Source organism: Struthio camelus, unplaced genomic scaffold, assembly GCF_040807025.1.
Source record: "Struthio camelus isolate bStrCam1 unplaced genomic scaffold, bStrCam1.hap1 HAP1_SCAFFOLD_155, whole genome shotgun sequence".
In the NCBI taxonomy this organism is placed as follows: Eukaryota; Metazoa; Chordata; class Aves; order Struthioniformes; family Struthionidae; genus Struthio; species Struthio camelus.
The window spans coordinates 49,095-70,992 of NW_027182614.1; the positions used below are offsets into that span (position 1 = coordinate 49,095).

The 21,898-nt window shown below is 75.7% G+C and overlaps 1 protein-coding gene across 1 annotated transcript; it reads right to left on the reverse strand.

Moving 5' to 3' along the window:
* Positions 1 to 231: 231 nt before the first annotated feature.
* Positions 232 to 21,661, reverse strand: DLG4 (discs large MAGUK scaffold protein 4). Its single transcript, XM_068929243.1, has 17 exons — positions 21,539 to 21,661; positions 19,787 to 19,956; positions 17,622 to 17,758; positions 16,397 to 16,541; positions 16,173 to 16,311; positions 14,031 to 14,187; positions 13,841 to 13,943; positions 10,828 to 10,942; positions 10,553 to 10,729; positions 8,631 to 8,667; positions 8,407 to 8,434; positions 7,334 to 7,381; positions 7,158 to 7,259; positions 4,610 to 4,782; positions 3,701 to 3,810; positions 2,778 to 2,869; positions 232 to 425 (listed from the first exon to the last, which is right to left on the reverse strand). Exons 2-17 carry the CDS (start codon positions 19,845 to 19,847, stop codon positions 319 to 321), a joined length of 1,731 nt encoding a protein of 576 aa, XP_068785344.1. The 5' UTR covers positions 19,848 to 19,956; positions 21,539 to 21,661; the 3' UTR covers positions 232 to 318.
* Between the last annotated feature and the right edge of the window lie 237 nt (positions 21,662 to 21,898).

The following is a 21,898-nucleotide window of genomic DNA, read 5'->3' on the forward strand; positions in this document are numbered from 1 at the left end:
CCGCCCCCCCCACTCCGCGCGTACAAATATAGAGATTATATGTACAAAAACTCGAGTCCAAAGACGGCGGTCGGACCGACCCCCCCCCCCCCAACCTTGGCCGTCGCAGCCCCCCCCCACCCCCGGACGCCGGGGCCCCTTTTTTTTTGGAGGGGGGGGCCCTCCTTTACCGCCCCCCCCCCCAGCCCTTCGCCGAGGCTGGGAGGGGGTGGAGGGGGGGGGGTCCCGAGCGGCCGCCGCCGGGGGTCCGGGCCGGGGGTCCGGCCGCCACCGGAGTGCGTTGGGGGTGGGGGGGGGGCGTGTGGGCGCCCCCCGCCCCTAGAGTCTCTCGCGGGCCGGCACCCAGATGTAGGGTCCCGAGAGCTCCTCGATGACCCGCTTCACCTTGTGGTAGATCTCCTCGAAGCTGTCGCCCTCCACCATGGCTGCGGGCGGCGGATGGGGGTCAGCGTTTGGGGGCGGGGGGGGTAGGGGGGGGGTCCGTGGGCCCCCATGGGGCGGCTGGGGGTCCCCAGGGGTCGTGGAGGGTCCCCAAGGGGCGGTTGGGGGGTCCCAAGGGTCGTGGGGGGTCCCCAGGGGGTGACTGCGGGGGTCCCCAGGGGTCGTGGAGGGTCCCCATGGGGCGGCTGGGGGTCCCAGGGGCGGTTGGGGGGCCCCAAGGGTCATGGGGGGTCCCCAAGGGGCGACTGGGGGGTTCCCCAGGGGTCGTGGGGGGTCCCCATGGGGCAGCTGGGGGTCCCCAGGGGTCGTGAAGGGTCCCCAAGGGGCTGTTGAGGGGCCCCAAGGGTCGTGGGGGGTCCCCAAGGGGCGACTGGGGGGGTCCCCAGGGGTCGTGGAGGGTCCCCATGGGGCGGCTGGGGGTCCCCAGGGGTCGTGGAGGGTCCCCAAGGGGCAGTTGGGGGGCCCCAAGGGTCGTGGGGGGTCCCCAGGGGGTGACTGGGGGGGTCCCCAGGGGTCATGGAGGGTCCCCATGGGGCAGCTGGGGGTCCCAGGGGTCGTGGAGGGTCCCCAAGGGGCGGTTGGGGGGCCCCAAGGGTCGTGGGGGGTCCCCAGGGGTCGTGGAGGGTCCCCATGGGGCAGCTGGGGGTCCCCAGGGGTCATAGGGGGTCCTCATGGGGAAGCTGGGGGTTCCCAAGGGTCCTGGGGGGCAGCTGTGGATCTCCAGGGGTTGGCCATGGGTCCCCATGGGGCGGCTGGGGGGTCCCCAGGGGTCGTGAAGGGTCCCCAAGGGGCTGTTGAGGGGCCCCAAGGGTCGTGGGGGGTCCCCAGGGGGTGACTGGGGGGGTCCCCAGGGGTCGTGGAGGGTCCCCATGGGGCAGCTGGGGGTCCCAGGGGTCGTGGGGGGTCCCCAAGGGGAGTCTGGGAGTCCCCAGGGGGTGACTGGGGGGGTCCCCAGGGGTCGTGGAGGGTCCCCATGGGGCAGCTGGGGGTCCCCAGGGGTCATAGGAGGTCCTCATGGGGAAGCTGGGGGTTCCCAAGGGTCCTGGGGGGCAGCTGTGGATCTCCAGGGGTTGGCCATGGGTCCCCATGGGGCAGCTGGGGGTCCCAGGGGTTGTGAGGGGTCCTGCACAGGTGGCCATGGGTCCCCATGGGGTAGCTGGGGGTCCCCAGAGGTCGTGGAGTGTCCCCATGGGTCCCCATTGGGCAGCTGGGGGTCCCCAGAGCTCATGGAAGGTCCCCCATTGGGTGGCCGTGGGTCCCCATGGGGTGGCAGAGGGTCCCCAGGGGTCATGGAGGGTCGCTGTGGGTGGCCATGGGTCCCCATAGAGCAGCTGGGGGGCCCCACGGGTCTTGGGAGTCCCTGGTGGGGCAGCTGGGGGTCCCTTTGGGTCCTGGGGGGCAGCTGTGGATCTCCAGGGGTTGTGGAGGGTCCCCATGGGGCAGCTGGGGGTCCCCAGGGGTCGTGGAAGGTCCCCCAGAGGTGGCCATGGGTCCCCATGGGACGGCTGGGGGTCCTCAGGGTTGGTTCAGGGTGGCCGTGGGTCCCCACGGTCAGTCAGGGGCAGCTGTGGGGCAGCCGTGGGGCAGCTGGGGGCAGCCGTGGGTCCCCGGGGTCGGCCGGGGGTGGTCGTGGGGCGGCCGTGGGTCCCCGGGGTCGGCCGTGGGGTGGCCGTGGGGCGGCCGTGGGTGGTCGTGGGTCCCCGGGGGCGGCCGTGGGGCGGTTGTGGGTCCCCGGGGGCAGCCGTGGGGCGGCCGTGGGTCCCCGGGGTCGGCTGGGGGTGGTCGTGGGGCGGCCGGGGGTCGGCCGGGGGTGGTCGTGGGGCGGCCGTGGGTGGTCGTGGGTCCCCGGGGTCGGCCGGGGGTGGCCGTGGGGCGGCCGTGGGTGGTCGTGGGTCCCCGGGGGCGGCCGGGGGCGGCCGTGGGGCGGTTGTGGGTCCCCAGGGGCAGCCGTGGGGCGGCCGTGGGTCCCCGGGGTCGGCTGGGGGTGGTCGTGGGGCGGCCGGGGGTCGGCCGGGGGTGGTCGTGGGGTGGCCGTGGGTGGTCGTGGGTCCCCGGGGTCGGCCGGGGGCGGCCGGCGGTGGTCGTGGGTCCCTGGGGGTGGTCGTGGGGCGGCCGTGGGTGGTCGTGGTCCCCGGGGGCGGCCGTGGGGCGGCCGTGGGTCCCCAGGGTCGGCCGGGGGTGGTCGTGGGTTGGTCGGGGGCAGCCGTGGGGCGGCCGTGGGTCCCCGGGGTCGGCCGGGGGTGGTCGTGGGGCGGCCGTGGGGCGGCCGTGGGTCCCCGGGGTCGGCCGGGGGTGGCCGTGGGGCGGCCGTGGGGCGGCCGTGGGGCGGCACGCACCCGAGAAGCACTCGGTGAACTCCTGCTCCAGCTTGGTGGCCCGGTCGAAGGCCTTGCGCGCCTGCTCCTCCGTCACCCGCTTGCTGATCTCCCTGCGGCACCCCGGGGCTGCCACCGGCCCCGCCCCCTGCCCGGGCCACGCCCCCTGCCCGGGCCCCGCCCCCTGCCCGGGCCACGCCCCCTGCCCGGGCCACGCCCCCTGTCTAGAACCTGCACCCCGCCTGAGCCCTGCCCAGGCCCCGCCCACCGCCTGGGCCCCGCCCCACCCCCGGCCCAGACCACTCCCCCTGCCCGGGCCCCGCCCCCTGCCCGAGTCCCACCCCCTATCTAGGCCCTGTGCCCCGCCTGAGCCCTGCCCAGGCCCCGCCCTCTTCCTAGGCCCTGCCCCCTGCCTGGGCCCCGCCCCCTATCCGGGCCCCGCCCCTGCCCAGATCCTGCCCCCTTGCCCGGACCACGCCCCCGAACCCCACGAGGCCCCGCCCCCAGCCCGCTCTGCCCCAGCCCCCTCCCAGGGGGCGGAGACACCCAGGCCCAAAGCCCCGCCCCCACACAGGCCCCACCCCCAGGCCCCTTCCACCCCCTTCCCCAGCTCTGCCCCCCACGCCCCAAGCCCCGCCCCTAACCCCCTCCTAGCAGGCTCCACCCCCCAGAAAGCTCTGCCCCAGCAGGCCCCGCCCCCAGCAAGCTCCACCTCCAGCAGGCTCCGCCCCCAGCAAGCCCCGCCCCCATCAGGCCCACGCCCCAGCAAGCTCCACCCCCAGCAGGCTCCGCCCCCCAGCAAGCCCCACCCCCAACTCCCAGGCCCTGCTCCCTCCCTCCCCAGCCTCACCCTTGCCCCCACCCCCTCCCTTGCCCCCGCCCCCCCGGCCGGCCCCGCCCCCCGGCCGGCCCCGCCCCCCGGCAGGCCCCGCCCCCCGGCTCACAGGACGTTCTCCAGGGACTTGGGGCGGATGAAGACGGCGATGGGGTGCAGCTGGGCCGCCTGGAGCCGCCGCACCGCGTTGGCCGACACGTCCAGGATGCAGTGCTTGCCCTGCCGCGGCAGCGCCCCGCCCCCCCGTGACGTCACCGCCCCCGCCGTGACGTCACCGCCCCCGCCGCCCCCGCCGCCCCGCTTGCGATGTCACCACCAGGCTGCTGGTGACATCACCGCCAGGTCCGTGACATCGCTGTGCCTGCCGCCCGCGCCGTCGCCACTCCGGCCACCCGTGACGTCACTGCCAGGCCTGTGACGTCACCGCCCCGCCGCCCGCGACGACCGCGCTGGGCCGACTGCGACGTCACCGCCCCGCCGCCTGTGACGTCACCGCCCCGCCACCCGGGAGGTCGGCGCCGGGCCGCCGGTGACGTCACCGCCAGGCCCATGACGTCACCGCCCCGCCGCCTGTGACGTCACCGCCCCGCCACCCGGGAGGTCAGCGCCGCGCCGCCTGTGACGTCACCGCCCCGCCACCCGGGAGGTCGGCGCCGGGCCGCTGGTGACATCACTGCCAGGCCCATGACGTCACCGCCGCGCTGCCTGTGACGTCACCGCCCCGCCACCCGGGAGGTCAGCGCCAGGCCGCCGGTGACGTCACCGCCAGGCCCGTGACGTCACCGCCGCGCCGACTGCGACATCACCGCCCCGCCACCCGGGAGGTCAGCGCCGGGCCGCCGGCGACGTCACCGCCAGGCCCGTGACGTCACCGCCGCGCCGCCTGTGACGTCACCGCCCCGCCGCCTGTGAGGTCAGCGCCGCGCCACCCGGGAGGTCAGCGCCAGGCCGCCGGTGACGTCACCGCCAGGCCCGTGACGTCGCCGCCCCGCCCCCCGTGAGGTCACGGCGCCGTCACCTGCTCGGCCACCTCGCGCACGGACTGGACGCTGGTGCCGTAGAGGTGGCTGTTGTACTGCCCGGCCTCGATGAACTTGTGGCCCTGGATGTCCTTCTCCATCTTGTCCCGCGAGGCCACGAAGTGGTAGTCGCGCCCGTCCACCTCGTAGTCCCGCTTGGGCCGCGTGGTGTCTGCGCGGGGCCGGGGTGGGGGCAGCGGGACGCGGGGACGCGGGGACGCGGGACGGGGACGCGGGGACACGGGACGGGGACATGGGATGGGGACACGGGACAGGGACACGGGGACGGGGACACGGGATGGGATAGGAGACAGGACGGGGACACGGGATGGGGACACAGGATGGGGACATGGGGACGGGGACACGGGGACGGGGACATGGGATGGGGACACGGGATGGGGACACGGGGACACGGGGACACGGGATGGGATAGGGGACAGGATGGGGACACGGGATGGGGACACAGGATGGGGAGATGGGGACAGGGACGGGGGATGCGGGACGCAGGACGGGGACATGGGATGGGGACACGGGATGGGGACGCAGAGATGGGACATGGGGACGGGATGGGGACATGGGGACGGGGACACGGGGACGGGGGATGCAGGACGCGGGATGGGGACATGGGGACAGGATGGGGACACGGAGATGGGACAGGAACGGGGGACGCGGGACAGGGGCATGGGGACAGGATGGGGACACACAGACGGGACGGGGATGGGGGACGGGCGGGGGGACGGGGACATGGGGACGGGATGGGATAGGGGACACAGGACAGGGACATGGGATGGGGACACGGGGACGGGACAGGGGACACGGGATGGGGACACGGGATGGGACAGGGGACACGGGGACAGGACAGGGACATGGGATGGGGACACGGGGACGGGACGGGGACACGGGATGGGGACATGGGGACAGGACAGGGGGCACGGGATGGGGACATGGGGACGGGATGGGGACACGGGGACAGGACAGGGGACACGGGATGGGGACATGGGACGGGATGGGGACACGGGGATGCAGGATGGGTGCCTGTCCTGGCACCTGTCCCCGTCCCTGTCACTGTCCCCATCCCCGTCCCCATCCCTGTCCCGGCCCTGTCCCCATCCCTGTCCCTGTCCTGGTGCCCGTCCTGGATCCCGTCCCCATCCCTGTCCCCATCCTGACGCTTGTCCCCATCCCTGTCCCCATCCCTGTCCCCGTCCTGGTGCCTGTCCTGGTGCCCGTCCCTGTCCCCATTCCCGTCCTGGTGCCTGTCCCTGTCCCCATCCCTGTCCCTGTCCTGGTGCCCTTCCTGGATCCCGTCCCCGTCCCTGTCCCCATCCTGACGCTTGTCCCCATCCCTGTCCCCGTCCTGGTGCCTGTCCTGGTGCCCGTCCCCATCCCGGTGCTTGTCCCCATCCTTGTCCCCTGTCCTGGCACCCGTCCCGTCCCCGTTCCTGTCCCCATCCCCATCCCTGTCCCATCCTCGTTCCCGTCCCTGTCCCCATCCCCGTCCCTGTCCCCATCGTTGTCCCTGTGCCCGTCCCCATCACTGTCCCCATCACTGTCCCCATCTGTGTCCCCATCCCTGTCTCCGTCCCCATCGTTGTCCCCGTCCCCATCCCCGTCCCCATCCCCATCACTGTCCCCATCCGTGTCCCCGTCCCCGTCGCTGTCCCCGTCTCCATCCCCATCCCTGTCCCCATGCCCGTCCCCGTCCCCATCGTTGTCCCCGTGCCCATCCCCGTCCCCATCCCCATCACTGTCCCCATCCGTGTCCCCGTCCCCGTCGCTGTCCCCGTCTCCATCCCCATCCCTGTCCCCATGCCCGTCCCCGTCCCCATCGTTGTCCCCGTGCCCATCCCCGTCCCCATCCCCATCACTGTCCCCATCGTTGTCCCCGTCCCCGTGTCCCCGTGTCCCCGTCTCCATCGCTGTCCCCATCCCCATCCGTGTCCCCGTCCCCGTCGCTGTCCCCGTCCCCGTGTCCCTGTCCCCATCCCCGTCCCCATCACTGTCCCCATCGTTGTCCCCATCCCCATCTCCATCGCTGTCCCCGTCCCCGTCCCCATCCGTGTCCCCGTCGCTGTCCCCGTCCCCATCCGTGTCCCTGTCCCCGTCCGTGTCCCCGTGCCCGTCGCTGTCCCCGTGCCCGTCCGTGTCCCCGTCCCCGTCCCCGTGCCTGTCGCTGTCCCCGTCCCCATCCCCGTCTCCATCGCTGTCCCCGTCCCCGTCCGTGTCCCCGTGCCCGTCACTGTCCCCGTGTCCCCGTCGCTGTCCCCGTCCCCATCCGTGTCCCCGTCCCCGTCGCTGTCCCCGTCCGTGTCCCCGTGCCCGTCGCTGTCCCCGTGCCCGTCCGTGTCCCCGTCCCCGTCCCCGTGCCTGTCGCTGTCCCCGTCCCCATCCCCGTCTCCATCGCTGTCCCCGTCCCCGTCCGTGTCCCCGTGCCCGTCACTGTCCCCGTGTCCCCGTCGCTGTCCCCGTCCCCATCCGTGTCCCCGTCCCCGTCGCTGTCCCCGTCCGTGTCCCCGTGCCCGTCGCTGTCCCCGTGCCGGCGCTCACGGGGGACGCAGGAGCCGAACTTGTCGGGGAACTCGGAGAGCAGGTCGTCGTTGACGCGGTCCTTGGTGGGGCCCAGGATGATGATGGGCCGGGCGTAGTGCACTGCGAGCAGCCAGCGTCGGCGGCGGGCCCCGGCGTCCGGGCCCCCCGCCGCCCGGGCCCCTTCCGCCCCTCACCTTCCATCTGCGTCACCGTCTCGTAGCTCAGCACCGCGTCCTCCCGCCCTGCGGGGACACCCGGCGTCACCCCCCGCGCCCCGCGTCCCTGGGGGCCCCGGCGTCCGGGGGGACTCCGCGTCCGGGAGGACTCCACGTCCCCGGGGGCCCCGGCGTCCGGGAGGGCCCCGCTCCCTGCCCCGCGTCCCTGGGGGCCCCGGCGTCCGGGGGGCCCCGGCGTCCGGGGGGACCCCGCTCCCCGCCCCGCGTCCCCGGGGGCCCCGGTGTCCGGGGGGACCCCGCTCCCCGCCCCGCGTCCCTGGGGGCCCCGGTGTCCGGGGGGCCCCGGCGTCCGGGGGGACCCCGCTCCCCGCCCCGCGTCCCCGGGGGCCCCGGTGTCCGGGGGGACCCCGCTCCCCGCCCCGCGTCCCTGGGGGCCCCGGCGTCCGGGGGGACCCCGCTCCCTGCCCCGCGTCCCTGGGGGCCCCGGCGTCCGGGGGGACTCCGCGTCTCCGGGGGCCCCGGCGTCCGGGAGGGCCCCGCTCCCTGCCCCGTGTCCCTGGGGGCCCCGGCGTCCGGGGGGACTCCGCGTCTCCGGGGGCCCCGGCGTCCGGGGGGACCCCGCTCCCTGCCCCGCGTCCCTGGGGGCCCCGGTGTCCGGGGGGCCCCAGCGTCCGGGGGGACCCCGCTTCCCGTCCTGCGTCCCTGGGGGCCCCGGCGTCCGGGGGGACCCCGCTCCCCGCCCCGCGTCCCTGGGGGCCCCGGCGTCCGGGAGGGCCCCAGCGTCCGGGGAGACTCCGCGTCTCCGGGGGCCCCGGTGTCCGGGGGGGCCCCAGCATCCGGGAGGACTCCGTGTCTCTGGGGGCCCCGGCGTCCGGTGGGACCCCGCTCCCCGCCCCACGTCCCTGGGGGCCCCGGCATCCGGTGGGACCCCGCTCCCCGCCCCACGTCCCTGGGGGCCCCGGCGTCCGGGTGGGAGAAGCCGCCAGAAGGAGCAGGCAGAGCAGGGCAGGGGAAGGGACAAGCACAGGCAGAGGGACAGGCGGAGGCACAGGCGGAGGCACAGGCGGAGGAGGGCGGGGAGCAGCACCCACCTTGCGAGCCCGATCCGGGGACCCGGTCCTGGGCGCAGGGGGGAGACGACAGAAAGGAAAGAGAGAGAGTGAGAGAGGCCGGGGGGGGGGACGGGGGGGGGGGATGCGGCCCAGCCCGGCCTGGCCGCCCTCGTGCGACACGACGCCCCGTGCGACACCCTCGTGCGACACCCTCGTGCGACACAACGCCCCCGTGCGAGGCCCTCGTGCGACGCCGCGCTCACCTTGGCCTTTAGCCGCGTCCACTCGCGTCGCTCCACCCTGCGCGGAGAGAGGGCTCAGGCAGGACCCCCAGTGCCCCCCTACGTCCCCCAGTGCCCCCCAGTGCCCCCCAGTGCCCCCCTGCATCCCCCAGTGCGCCCCAGTGCCCTGCCACGTCCCCCAGTGCGCCCCAGTGCCCCCCCGTGTCCCCCTGTGTCCCCCAGTGCCCCCCGTCCCCCAGTGCGCCCCAGTGCCCCCCCGTGTCCCCCAGTGCCCCCCCACGTCCCCCAGTGCGCCCCAGTGCCCCCCATGTCCCCCTGTGTCCCCCAGTGCCCCCCCACGTCCCCCAGTGCGCCCCAGTGCCCCCCATGTCCCCCTGTGTCCCCCAGTGCCCCCCCACGTCCCCCAGTGCACCCCAGTGCCCCCCATGTCCCCCTGTGTCCCCCAGTGCCCCCCCACATCCTCCAGTGCCCCCCAGTGCCCTGCCATGTCCCCCAGTGCCCCTCGTGTCCCCCCGTGTCCCCCAGTGCCCCCCCATGTCCCCCAGTGCCCCCCGTGTCCCCCCGTGTCCCCCAGTGCCCCCCCCGCATCCCCCAGTGCCCCCCAGTGCCCTGCCATGTCCCCCAGTGCCCCCCGTGTCCCCCCGTGTCCCCCAGTGCCCCCCCATGTCCTCCAGTGCCCCCAGCACCCCCTAGTCCCTGCCCAGTGCCCCCCCAATGCCTCCCAGTCCCCTCCCAGCACCCTGCAGTGGCCCCCAGTCCCCCCCCAGCACCCCCAAGTGCCTCCCAGTTCCCTCCTAGCGCCCCCCAGTGGCCCCAGTCCCCTCCCAGCACCCCCCAGTGGCCCCAGGCCCCTCCCAGTCCCCTCCCAGCACCCCCAGTCCCCTCCTAGCGCCCCCCAGTGGCCCCCAGTCCCCTCCCAGCACCCCCCAGTGGCCCCAGGCCCCTCCCAGTCCCCCCAGTCCCCTCCCAGTGCCCCCAATGCCTCCCAGCACCCCCCCAATGCCTCCCAGTCCCCTCCTAGCGCCCCCCAATGCCTCCCACTCCCCTCCCAGTCCCCTCCCAGCACCCCCCAGTGCCTCCCAGTCCCCTCCTAGCGCCCCCCAGTGACTCCCAGTCCCCTCCTAGCAGCCCCCAAGGCCTCCCACTCCCCTCCCAGCACCCCCCAGTGGCCCCAGCCCCCTCCCAGTCCCCTCCCAGCACCCCCCAGTGCCTCCCAGTCCCCTCCCAGCACCCCCCAGTGGCCCCAGCCCCCTCCCAGTCCCCTCCCAGTGCCTCCCAGTCCCCTCCTAGCAGCCCCCAAGGCCTCCCAGTCCCCTCCCAGCACCCCCCAATGCCTCCCAGTCCCCTCCTAGCAGCCCCCAAGGCCTCCCACTCCCCTCCCAGCACCCCCCAATGCCTCCCAGTCCCCTCCTAGCGCCCCCCAATGCCTCCCACTCCCCTCCCAGTCCCCTCCCAGCACCCCCCAAGGCCTCCCAGTCCCCTCCCAGCACCCCCCAGTGGTCCCAGCCCCCTCCCAGTCCCCTCCCAGTGCCTCCCAGTCCCCTCCCAGCGGCCCCCAAGGCCTCCCAGTCCCCTCCCAGCACCCCCAGTGCCTCCCAGTCCCCTCCTAGCGGCCCCCAAGGCCTCCCAGTCCCCTCCCAGCACCCCCCAATGCCTCCCACTCCCCTCCCAGTCCCCTCCCAGCACCCCCCAGTGGTCCCAGCCCCCTCCCAGTCCCCTCCCAGTGCCTCCCAGTCCCCTCCCAGCAGCCCCCAAGGCCTCCCACTCCCCTCCCAGCACCCCCCAGTGCCTCCCAGTCCCCTCCTAGCAGCCCCCAATGCCTCCCAGTCCCCTCCCAGCACCCCCCAGTGCCTCCCAGTCCCCTCCTAGCAGCCCCCAATGCCTCCCAGTCCCCTCCCAGCACCCCCCAGCACCCCCCCCGCCCCCCCGCCCGGCGGCCGCACCGGCGCTTGCTGGGCACGAAGCCGACGTCGTGGGCCTGCCCGTCGGGCAGCACGTGCCGCGCCTGCCACCACTCCTCGTCGGAGGCGTCGAGGACGTGCAGCACGTCGCCGAAGCGGAAGCTCAGCGCCTGGCTCAGGAAGCCGCAGTCCTTGGTCTTGTCGTAGTCAAAGAGCGCCCTGCCGGGGGGGGGGGAGGTCAGCATCCGTCCGCACACCCCCCCCCCAATAAAACCCCCCTCCCTCCGCAGCGGGGGGGGCCCCGGCGGCCGGCTCACCGGATGTAGAAGCCGCGCTTGGGGTTGCTGCGCAGCGAGGCCGTGCCCGAGCCCAGGCTGCTGCTCAGCAGCTGCTCCCGCAGGTCGTGGATCTTGGCCTCGAAGCGGCTGTACTCTGCGGGGGGGGGCGGGGGGGCGTCAGGCGGCCCCCCCGGCGGGGCCCCGGCGTCCGGGGGGGTCCCGCTGCACGGCCCGGGTACCTCACACACCCCCCCGGCGGGGCCCCGGCGTCCGGGGGGGTCCCGCTGCACGGCTCGGGCACCTCACACACCCCCCCGGCGGGGCCCCGGCGTGCGGGGGGGTCCCGCTGCACGGCCCGGGTACCCCCGACACCCCCCCGGCGGGGCCCCGGCGGCCGGGGGGGTCCCGCTGCACGGCCCGGGTACCCCCGACACCCCCCCGGCGGGGCCCCGGCGGCCGGGGGGGTCCCGCTGCACGGCCCGGGTACCCCCGACACCCCCCCGGCGGGGCCCCGGCGGCCGGGGGGGTCCCGCTGCACGGCTCGGGTACCCCCGACACCCCCCCGGCGGGGCCCCGGCGTCCGGGGGGGTCCCGCTGCACGGCCCGGGTACCCCCGACACCCCTCCGGCGGGGCCCCGGCGTGCGGGGGGGTCCCGCTGCACGGCCCGGGTACCCCCGACACCCCCCCGGTGGGGCCCCGGCGTCCGGGGGGGTCCCGCTGCACGGCTCGGGCACCTCACACACCCCCCCGGCGGGGCCCCGGCGTCCGGGGGGGTCCCGCTGCACGGCCCGGGTACCCCCGACACCCCCCCGGCGGGGCCCCGGCGGCCGGGGGGGTCCCGCTGCACGGCCCGGGTACCCCCGACACCCCCCCGGCGGGGCCCCGGCGGCCGGGGGGGTCCCGCTGCACGGCTCGGGTACCCCCGACACCCCCCCGGCGGGGCCCCGGCGTCCGGGGGGGTCCCGCTGCACGGCCCGGGTACCCCCGACACCCCCCCGGCGGGGCCCCGGCGGCCGGGGGGGTCCCGCTGCACGGCCCGGGTACCCCCGACACCCCTCCGGCGGGGCCCCGGCGTGCGGGGGGGTCCCGCTGCACGGCCCGGGTACCCCCGACACCCCCCCGGTGGGGCCCCGGCGTCCGGGGGGGTCCCGCTGCACGGCTCGGGCACCTCACACACCCCCCCGGCGGGGCCCCGGCGTCCGGGGGGGTCCCGCTGCACGGCCCGGGTACCCCCGACACCCCCCCGGCGGGGCCCCGGCGGCCGGGGGGGTCCCGCTGCACGGCTCGGGTACCCCCGACACCCCCCCGGCGGGGCCCCGGCGTCCGGGGGGGTCCCGCTGCACGGCCCGGGTACCCCCGACACCCCTCCGGCGGGGCCCCGGCGTGCGGGGGGGTCCCGCTGCACGGCCCGGGTACCCCCGACACCCCCCCGGTGGGGCCCCGGCGTCCGGGGGGGTCCCGCTGCACGGCTCGGGCACCTCACACACCCCCCCGGCGGGGCCCCGGCGTCCGGGGGGGTCCCGCTGCACGGCCCGGGTACCCCCGACACCCCCCCGGCGGGGCCCCGGCGGCCGGGGGGGTCCCGCTGCACGGCCCGGGCACCCCCGACACCCCCCCCGGCGGGGCCCCGGCGTCCGGGGGGGTCCCGCTGCACGGCCCGGGCACCCCCGACACCCCCCCGGCGGGGCCCCGGCGTCCGGGGGGGTCCCGCTGCACGGCCCGGGCACCCCCGACACCCCCCCGGCGGGGCCCCGGCGGCCGGGGGGGTCCCGCTGCACGGCCCGGGTACCCCCGACACCCCTCCGGCGGGGCCCCGGCGTCCGGGGGGGTCCTGCTGCACGGCCCGGGTACCCCTGACACCCCCCCCGGCGGGGCCCCGGCGTCCGGGAACGCCCCACTCCGCTCCACGCCCCCCGACACCCCCCGGGGCCCCGGCGTCCGGGGGGGGGGGCCCGCTCCACTCCACGCCCCCCCGACACCCCCCGGGGCCCCGGCGTCCGGGGAGGGGGGTCCAGCTCCGCTCCACGCCTCCCGACACCCCCCGGGGCCCCGGCGTCCGGGGAGGGGGGTCCCGCTCCGCTCCACGCCCCCCGACACCCCCCGGGGCCCCGGCGTCCGGGGACGCCCCGCTCCGCTCCACGCCCCCCGACACCCCCCGGGGCCCCGGCGTCCGGGGACGCCCCGCTCCGCTCCACGCCCCCCGACACCCCCCGGGGCCCCGGCGTCCGGGGACGCCCCGCTCCGCTCCACGCCCCCCGACACCCCCCGGGGCCCCGGTGTCCGGGAGGGGTCCCGCTCCGCTCCACGCCCCCCCGACACCCCCCGGGGCCCCGGCGTCCGGGGGGGGGGGCCCGCTCCACTCCACGCCCCCCCGACACCCCCCGGGGCCCCGGCGTCCGGGGAGGGGGGTCCAGCTCCGCTCCACGCCTCCCGACACCCCCCGGGGCCCCGGCGTCCGGGGAGGGGGGTCCCGCTCCGCTCCACGCCCCCCGACACCCCCCGGGGCCCCGGCGTCCGGGGACGCCCCGCTCCGCTCCACGCCCCCCGACACCCTCCCGGGGCCCCGGCGTCCGGGGACGCCCCGCTCCGCTCCACGCCCCCCGACACCCCCCGGGGCCCCGGTGTCCGGGAGGGGTCCCGCTCCGCTCCACGCCCCCCGACACCCCCCGGGGCCCCGGCGTCCGGGAGGGGGTCCCGCTCCGCTCCACGCCCCCCGACACCCCCCGGGGCCCCGGCGTCCGGGGGGGGGTCCCGCTCCGCTCCACGCCCCCCGACACCCCCCGGAGCCCCGGTGTCCGGGGGGGGGTCCCGCTCCGCTCCACGCCCCCCGACACCCCCGGGGCCCCGGTGTCCGGGGAGGGGGGTCCCGCTCCGCTCCACGCCCCCCGACACCCCCCGGGGCCCCGGCGTCCGGGGGGGTCCCCCTCCCCGCTCCACGCCCCCCGACACCCCCCGGGGCCCCGGCGTCCGGGGACGCCCCGCTCCACGCCACCCCGGGGACACCAGCGCTCCCCCCCCGCCCCCCCCCCGACCCAGGACGCCCCGTCTCACCCTCGGGCTTGTACTGGGCGATGATGGTGACGGTCTGGCCGGCGTTCTTGAGGGCCACGGCCGCCTGCTCGTGCGTGGCGCTGCGCAGGTCCACCCCGTTGACCTGGGGGCGCGCGGGCCGGCGTCACCGGGGTGCCGCCGGGCGCCCCGGCGGGGGGGGGGGGGTGACGCCGCCGCCGTCCCCACTCACCGAGAGGATCTGGTCGCCCTTGCGCAGCTCGCCGCTGAGGTCGGCCGGGCCCCCGGCCAGGATGAAGGAGATGAAGATGCCTTCGCCGTCCTCCCCCCCCACGATGTTGAAGCCGAGCCCCGTCGAGCCCCGGTGGATGACGATGCGCCGCGGCTCCCTGGGGACCAGGACGCCTGGGGACGCGGGGACAACCTGCCGCCCCCCTCCGCCGCCTTCCACCTCCACCCACCCTGGTGGACATCTCCTTGGGGACCCCCTGGGACACGGGGACGTCCCGGGGACATGGGAACACCTTGGGACGGCCCCTTGGGGACACGGAGACCCCACGGGATGTGGGGACACCTTGGGACAGCCCCTTGGGGACATGGAGGCTCCATGGGATGTGGGGACACCTTGGGACAGCCCCTTGGGGACACGGAGACCCCACGGGATGTGGGGACACCTTGGGACGGCCCCTTGGCGACACGGAGACCCCGTGGGACGTGGAGACACCTTGGGACGTGGAGACACCTTGGGACATCTCCTTGCAGATATCTTGGGGCCACGGGAACACCTTGGGACAGCCCCTTGGGGACACGGAGACCCCATGGGACGTGGGGACACCTTGGGACAGCCCCTTGGGGACACGGAGACCCCATGGGACGTGGGGACACCTTGGGACATCTCCTTGGGGATATCTTGGGGACACAGAAACACCTTGGGACGGCCCCTTGGGGACACGGAGACCCCATGGGATGTGGGGACGCCTTGGGACGTGGAGACACCTTGGGACATCTCCTTGCAGATATCTTGGGGACATGGGAACACCTTGGGACAGCCCCTTGGAGACATGGAGGCTCCATGGGACGTGGAGACACCTTGGGACGTGGGGACACCTTGGGACATCTCCTTGGGGATATCTTGGGGCCACGGGAACACCCTCGGACGGCCCCTTGGGGACATAGAGACCCCATGGGATGTGGAGACACCTTGGGACATCTCCTTGGGGATATCTTGGGGACACAGAAACACCTTGGGACGGCCCCTTGGGGACATGGAGGCTCCATGGGATGTGGGGACACCTTGGGACATCTCCTTGGGGATATCTTGGGGACACAGAAACACCTTGGGACGGCCCCTTGGCGACACGGAGACCCCGTGGGACGTGGAGACACCTTGGGACGTGGAGACACCTTGGGACATCTCCTTGCAGATATCTTGGGGCCACGGGAACACCTTGGGACAGCCCCTTGGGGACACGGAGACCCCATGGGATGTGGGGACACCTTGGGACAGCCCCTTGGGGACACGGAGACCCCATGGGACGTGGGGACACCTTGGGACATCTCCTTGGGGATATCTTGGGGACACAGAAACACCTTGGGACGGCCCCTTGGGGACACGGAGACCCCATGGGATGTGGGGACGCCTTGGGACGTGGAGACACCTTGGGACATCTCCTTGCAGATATCTTGGGGACATGGGAACACCTTGGGACAGCCCCTTGGAGACATGGAGGCTCCATGGGACGTGGAGACACCTTGGGACGTGGGGACACCTTGGGACATCTCCTTGGGGATATCTTGGGGCCACGGGAACACCCTCGGACGGCCCCTTGGGGACATAGAGACCCCATGGGATGTGGAGACACCTTGGGACATCTCCTTGGGGATATCTTGGGGACACAGAAACACCTTGGGACGGCCCCTTGGGGACACGGAGACCCCATGGGACGTGGGGACACCTTGGGATGTGGAGACACCTTGGGACATCTCCTTGGGGATATCTTGGGGACATGGAGACACCCTGGGACAGCCCCTTGGAGACATGGTGGCTCCTTGGGACATGGAGACTCCATGGTATGTAGAGACACCTTGGGACATCTCCTTGGGGATATCTTGGGGCCACGGGAACACCTTGGGATGGCCCCTTGGGGACACGGAGACCCCATGGGACGTGGGGACACCTTGGGACATCTCTTTGGGGATATCTTGGGGACACAGGAACACCTTGGGACAGCACCTTGGGGACACGGAGACCCCATGGGACGTGGGGACACCTTGGGACATCTCGGGGCCACGGAGACCGCCCCGTATGTCCCCCCGGGGCCAGCCGCTGGGGTCTCAGGGACGCGAGGAGGACGCCCCGCCGGGGGACGCCTACCTGGGCACGTCGTCGTCGGCCAGCAGGTCCTTGGGGCCGGGCGAGTAGCGGCGGGGCGAGGTGGGCGTCATGGCCGGCGGGAACTCGGGGCCCAGGTAGCCCTGGGGACCCAGCTCGCTGTCCAGGTGCTGCGAGTAGGCTGCGGGGCCGGCGGGGCCGGCGTGAGCGGGGCGCGGGGGGCCGCCGGGGGTCCCGCGTGCCCCCCGCCCGCCGCCCCGGCTCACAGCTGGTGACGTCGGGCGGCGCGTAGGCCTCGCCGAGGAAGGCGCCGGCCGGCTTGGCCACGCGCAGGTACACCACGTCGTAGGTGTTCTTGAGCGCCGCCACCGCGTCCTCGTGCATCACGTCCTCCAGGCTCACGTTGTTCACCTGCCGCCGCCGGCGCCGCCGTGGGGCCGGGCCGGGCGCCGCCGCCGCCCCACGCCAACCACCGCCCCACGCCAACCGCTGCCCCACGCCAACCGCCGGCCCCGCGCCAACCATCAACCCCACGCCAACCGCCAGCCCCACGCCAACCATCAACCCCACGCCAACCACCAACGCCACGCCAACCGCCGCCCCACGCCAACCGCCGGCCCCACGCCAACCATCAACCCCACGCCAACCCCGGCCCCACGCCAACCGCCGGCCCCACGCCAACCGCCGGCCCCGCGCCAACCGCCGGCCCCGCGCCAACCGCCGGCCCACGCCAACCGCCGGCCCTGGCCCCACGCCGGCCCCACGCCAACCATCAACCCCACGCCAACCGCCAGCCCCACGCCAACCGCCGCCCCGGCCCCACGCCAACCGCCGGCCCCACGCCAACCATCAACCCCACGCCAACCGCCGGCCCACGCCAACCGCCGGCCCCACGCCAACCATCAACCCCACGCCAACCGCCAGCCCCACGCCAACTGCCAGCCCCACGCCAACCGCCGGCCCCACGCCAACCGCCGGCCCCACGCCAACCCCGGCCCTGGCCCCACGCCGGCCCCACGCCAACCATCAACCCCACGCCAACCACCAGCCCCACGCCAACCGCCGCCCCGGCCCCACGCCAACCGCCGGCCCCACGCCAACCATCAACCCCACGCCAACCACGACCCCACGCCAACCACGGCTCCGGCCCCACGCCGGCCTGGCCCCACGCCAACCGCCGGCCCCACGCCAGCCCCACGCCGGCCCCAAGCCCCACGCCGGCCCCACACCAGCCCCAGGCCCCACGCCAGCCCCACGCCGGCCCCACGCCAGCCCCACGCCGGCCCCAGGCCCCACGCCAGCCCCACACCGGCCCCACGCCCCACACCAGCCCCACGCCGGCCCCAGGCCCCACGCCCCACGCCAGCCCCACGCCGGCCCCACGCTGGCCCCACGCCGGCCCCACGCCGGCCCCAGGCCCCACGCCGGCCCCACGCCGGCCCCACGCCGGCCCCACACCGGCCCCACGCCCCACGCCGGCCCCGCGCTCACGGCCAGGATCTTGTCGCCGATCTGCAGGCGCCCGTCCTTGTGCGCGGCGCCGCCCTCGATGACCTTGGTCACGTAGATGCTGTTGTCCCCCGGGATGTGCTGGTTGCCCACGCCGCCGGCGATGCTGAACCCCAGCCCTGCGCCGGCGGGGTCAGGGGGCGGGGCCTCGGGGGGGGCGGGGCCTCGGGGGGGCGGGGCCAGCCCCCTCTCCCCCCTCCCCACGGGTTTTGGGGGGGGGCCCAGGCTCCGAGGACAATTCAGGGGATCCCAGGGGACCCAGGGATCTGGGGGGGGGAGCCGGGCTCCAGGGGGGTCCTGGGAGGTCCCCAGTTCTGGGGGGATCCCCAGTTTGGGGGGGGTCCCCAGTTTTGGGGGTCCCTAGGAGCTGGGGAAGTCAGTTTGGGGGGTTCCTCGGTCTGGGAATCCCAAGTTTAGGGATCCCCCAGGTCTGGGAAGGGGGGGGGGCCTGGGCTTGGGGGTGCCCTGGGGGGGGGGCCTGGGCTTGGGGGTGCCCCGGGGGGGGGGTCCCAGCGGTCCCAGATTTGGGGGTCACAGGTTTCAGAAATCCCCAGATCCAGGGACACCCCAAGTCTGTGGGTGCCCCGGGGGGGTCCCGGGTCTGGGGGTGCCCCAGTGGGGTCCCAAAGGTCCCAGATTTGGGGCTCCCAGGTTTGGGAGACCCCCAGATCCAGGGACACCCCAGGTCTGGGGGTGCCATGGGGGGTCCCAGGTCTGCGGGTGCCCCGGGAGGGGGGGCTCCCGGGTCTGGGGGGTGCCCCGGTGGGGGTCCCACGTCTGGGGGTGCCCTGGGGGGGTCCCAAAGGGTCCCAGATTTGGGGCTCCCAGGTTTTGGGAGACCCCCAGATCCAGGGACACCCCAGGTCTGGGGGTGCCATGGGGGGGTCCCAGGTCTGCGGGTGCCCCGGGAGGGGGGGCTCCCGGGTCTGGGGGTGCCCCAGGGGGGTCCCACGTCTGGGGGTGCCCTGGGGGGGTCCCAAAGGGTCCCAGATTTGGGGCTCCCAGGTTTTGGGAGACCCCCAGATCCAGGGACACCCCAGGTCTGGGGGTGCCACGGGGGGGTCCCAGGTCTGCGGGTGCCCCGGGGGGGGGGGGTCCCGGGTCTGGGGGGTGCCCCGGGGGGGTCCCAGATCTGGGGGTGCCCGGGGGGGGGTCCCAAAGGATCCCAGATTTTGGGGCTCCCAGGTTTTGGGAGACCCCCAGATCCAGGGACACCCCAGGTCTGGGGGTGCCACGGGGGGTCCCAGATCTGGGGGTGCCCTGGGGGGGGGGGTCCCAAAGGATCCCAGATTTGGGGCTCCCAGGTTTTGGGAGACCCCCAGATCCAGGGACACCCCAGGTCTGGGGGTGCCACGGGGGGTCCCAGATCTGGGGGTGCCCTGGGGGGGGTCCCAGGTCTGGGGGTGCCCCGGGGGGGGGGTCCCGGGTCTGGGGGTGCCCCGGGGGGGTCCCGGGTCTGGGGGTGCCCCGGGGGGGGGTCCCAAAGGGTCCCAGATTTGGGGCTCCCAGGTTTTGGGAGACCCCCAGATCCAGGGACACCCCAGGTCTGGGGGTGCCACGGGGGGTCCCAGATCTGGGGGTGCCCTGGGGGGGGTCCCAGGTCTGGGGGTGCCCCGGGGGGGTCCCAGATCTGGGGGTGCCCCGGGGGGGTCCCAAAGGGTCCCAGATTTGGGGCTCCCAAGTTTTGGGAGACCCCCAGATCCAAGGACACCCCAGGTCTGGGGGTGCCATGGGGGGGTCCCGGGTCTGCGGGTGCCCCGGGGGGGGGGGGTCCCGGGTCTGGGGGGTGCCACGGGGGGGTCCCAGATCTGGGGGTGCCCTGGGGGGGGTCCCAAAGGATCCCAGATTTGGGGCTCCCAGGTTTTGGGAGACCCCCAGATCCAGGGACACCCCAGGTCTGGGGGTGCCACGGGGGGGTCCCAGGTCTGCGGGTGCCCCGGGGGGGGGGGTCCCGGGTCTGGGGGGTGCCCCGGGGGGGTCCCAGATCTGGGGGTGCCCGGGGGGGGGTCCCAAAGGATCCCAGATTTGGGGCTCCCAGGTTTTGGGAGACCCCCAGATCCAGGGACACCCCAGGTCTGGGGGTGCCACGGGGGGGGGTCCCGGGTCTGGGGGTGCCCTGGGGGGGGGTCGGGGGGGTCCCCGCTCACCTTTGGGCCCCTTGATGAGCTTCACCTCGACGACCTTCTCGGCCAGGGCCTTGCGGCGCATGACGTAGAGGCGGACGATGGCGCCGGCCTCCTTGAGGGCCTCCACGGCGGTGCTGTGCGTCACCTCCCGCACGTCCACGTCGTTCACGAAGAGGATGCTGTCGTTGACCCTGCGCCCGGCCCGCGCTCAGCCCCCGGCCCGCCCCCTCGTGCGAGGCCGTCGTGCGAGGCGGGATGGGATGGGACGGGGCGCCGCGGCGGAGATTCGCGGCCCCCAGCGCCTCGCACGGCCCCCGAGCACCTCGCACGGCCCCACGTGCCCCTGAGCACCTCGCACGCCCTCGCACGGCCCCACGTGCCCCCGTGTGGCCTTGCACGGCTTCGCACGGCCCCGAGGGCCTCGCACGGCCCCGAGCACCTTGCACGGCCTCGCACGGCCCCACGTGCCCCCGTGCGGCCTCGCACGGCCCCGAGCACCTCGCACGGCCTCGAGCACCCTTGCATGGCCTTGCACGGCTTCGCACGACCCTGAGCACCTCGCACGGCCTCGCACTCCCTTGCGCGGCCTTGCACGGCTTCGCACGGCCCCGAGCACCTTTGCATGGCCTCGCACGCCCTCGAGCACCTCGCACGGCCTCGCACGGCCCCGAGCACCTCGCCCGGCCCCGAGCACCTCGCATGGCCCCACGTGCCCCCGTGCAGCCTCGCACGCCCTCGCACGGCCCCGAGCACCTCGCACGCCCTTGAGCACCCTTGCACGCCCTCGCACGGCCTCGAGCACCTCGCACGGCCCCATGTGCCCCCCGTGCGGCCTCGCACGCCCTCGCACGGCCCCGAGCACCTCGCACGCCCTTGAGCACCTTGCATGGCCTCGCATGGCCTCGAGCACCTCGCACGGCCTCGAGCACCCTTGCACGCCCTCGCACGGCCCCGCATGGCTTCAGGCGGCCCCGAACACCTCGCACGGCCTCACACGGCCCCCAGCGGCCCCATACGGCCCCGAGCACCTCGTGTAACCTCGCACGGCCCCGCACACCCGCACACACACTCCGCACACCCTTGCACGGCCCCGCACACCCGCACACAGCCCCGCACAGCCGCACACACACACCGCACACCCTCGCACGGCCCCGCACACCCGCACACAGCCCCGCACAGCCGCACACACACTCCGCACACCCTCACGCAGCCCCGCACACCTCGAACAGTCACGCACACCCGTGCACACCCATGCACACCCCCTCACACCCCCATACACCCCCCGCACACCCGGCACACCCCCTCACACCTCCGCACGCCCCACACACCTCGTACACCCTCACACACCCCCCGCACACCTGCACAGCCCTGCACACCCAGCACACCCAGCACACCCGCACACCCTCGCACACCCGGCACACCTGGCACCCCCCCACACCCTCGCACACCCAGCACACCCTCCACGCACCCCCTTGCACACCCCGCACACCCGGCACACACCCTCACGCACCCCCCCCCACACCCCGCACACCCACACCCCGCACAACCTCACACCCCCGCGCACACACCCCGCGCACACCCTCGCACAGTCGCACAGCCCCGCACACCATCGCACACCCGCGCACCCCCGCGCGCACACCCCCGCGCACCCCCGCGCGCACACACCCTGCACCCCCGCGCACAGTCGCACCCCCGCGCACCCCCGCGCGCACCCTCGCGCAGTCGCACCCCGCGCACCCCCGCGCACCCCGCGCACCCCCGCGCACCCCGTACCGGAGCCGGCCGTCCTGGGCGGCGGCGCCGCCGGGGATGATCTTGGTGATGAAGATGCCGGGGTCGTCGCCCACGTGCGGGTTGTCGGTGCCGCCGGCGATGCTGAAGCCCAGCCCCGAGTTGCCCTGCCGCCCGCAGGCCGCCGTCAGCCGCGGGGGGGGGGCCGGGGGGGTCCCGGGGAGGGGTGGGGGGCCTGGCGGGGGGTCCTGGGGGGTCCCGGGGGGGTCCTAGTGGGTCCCGGGGGGTCCCAGGGGGGTCCCGGGGGGTGCCAGGGGGTCCCGGGGGGGTCCCGGGGGGTGGGGGTGCCAGGGGGGGTCCTGGGGGGGGTGCCAGGGGGTCCCAGGAGGGTGGGAGTGCCAG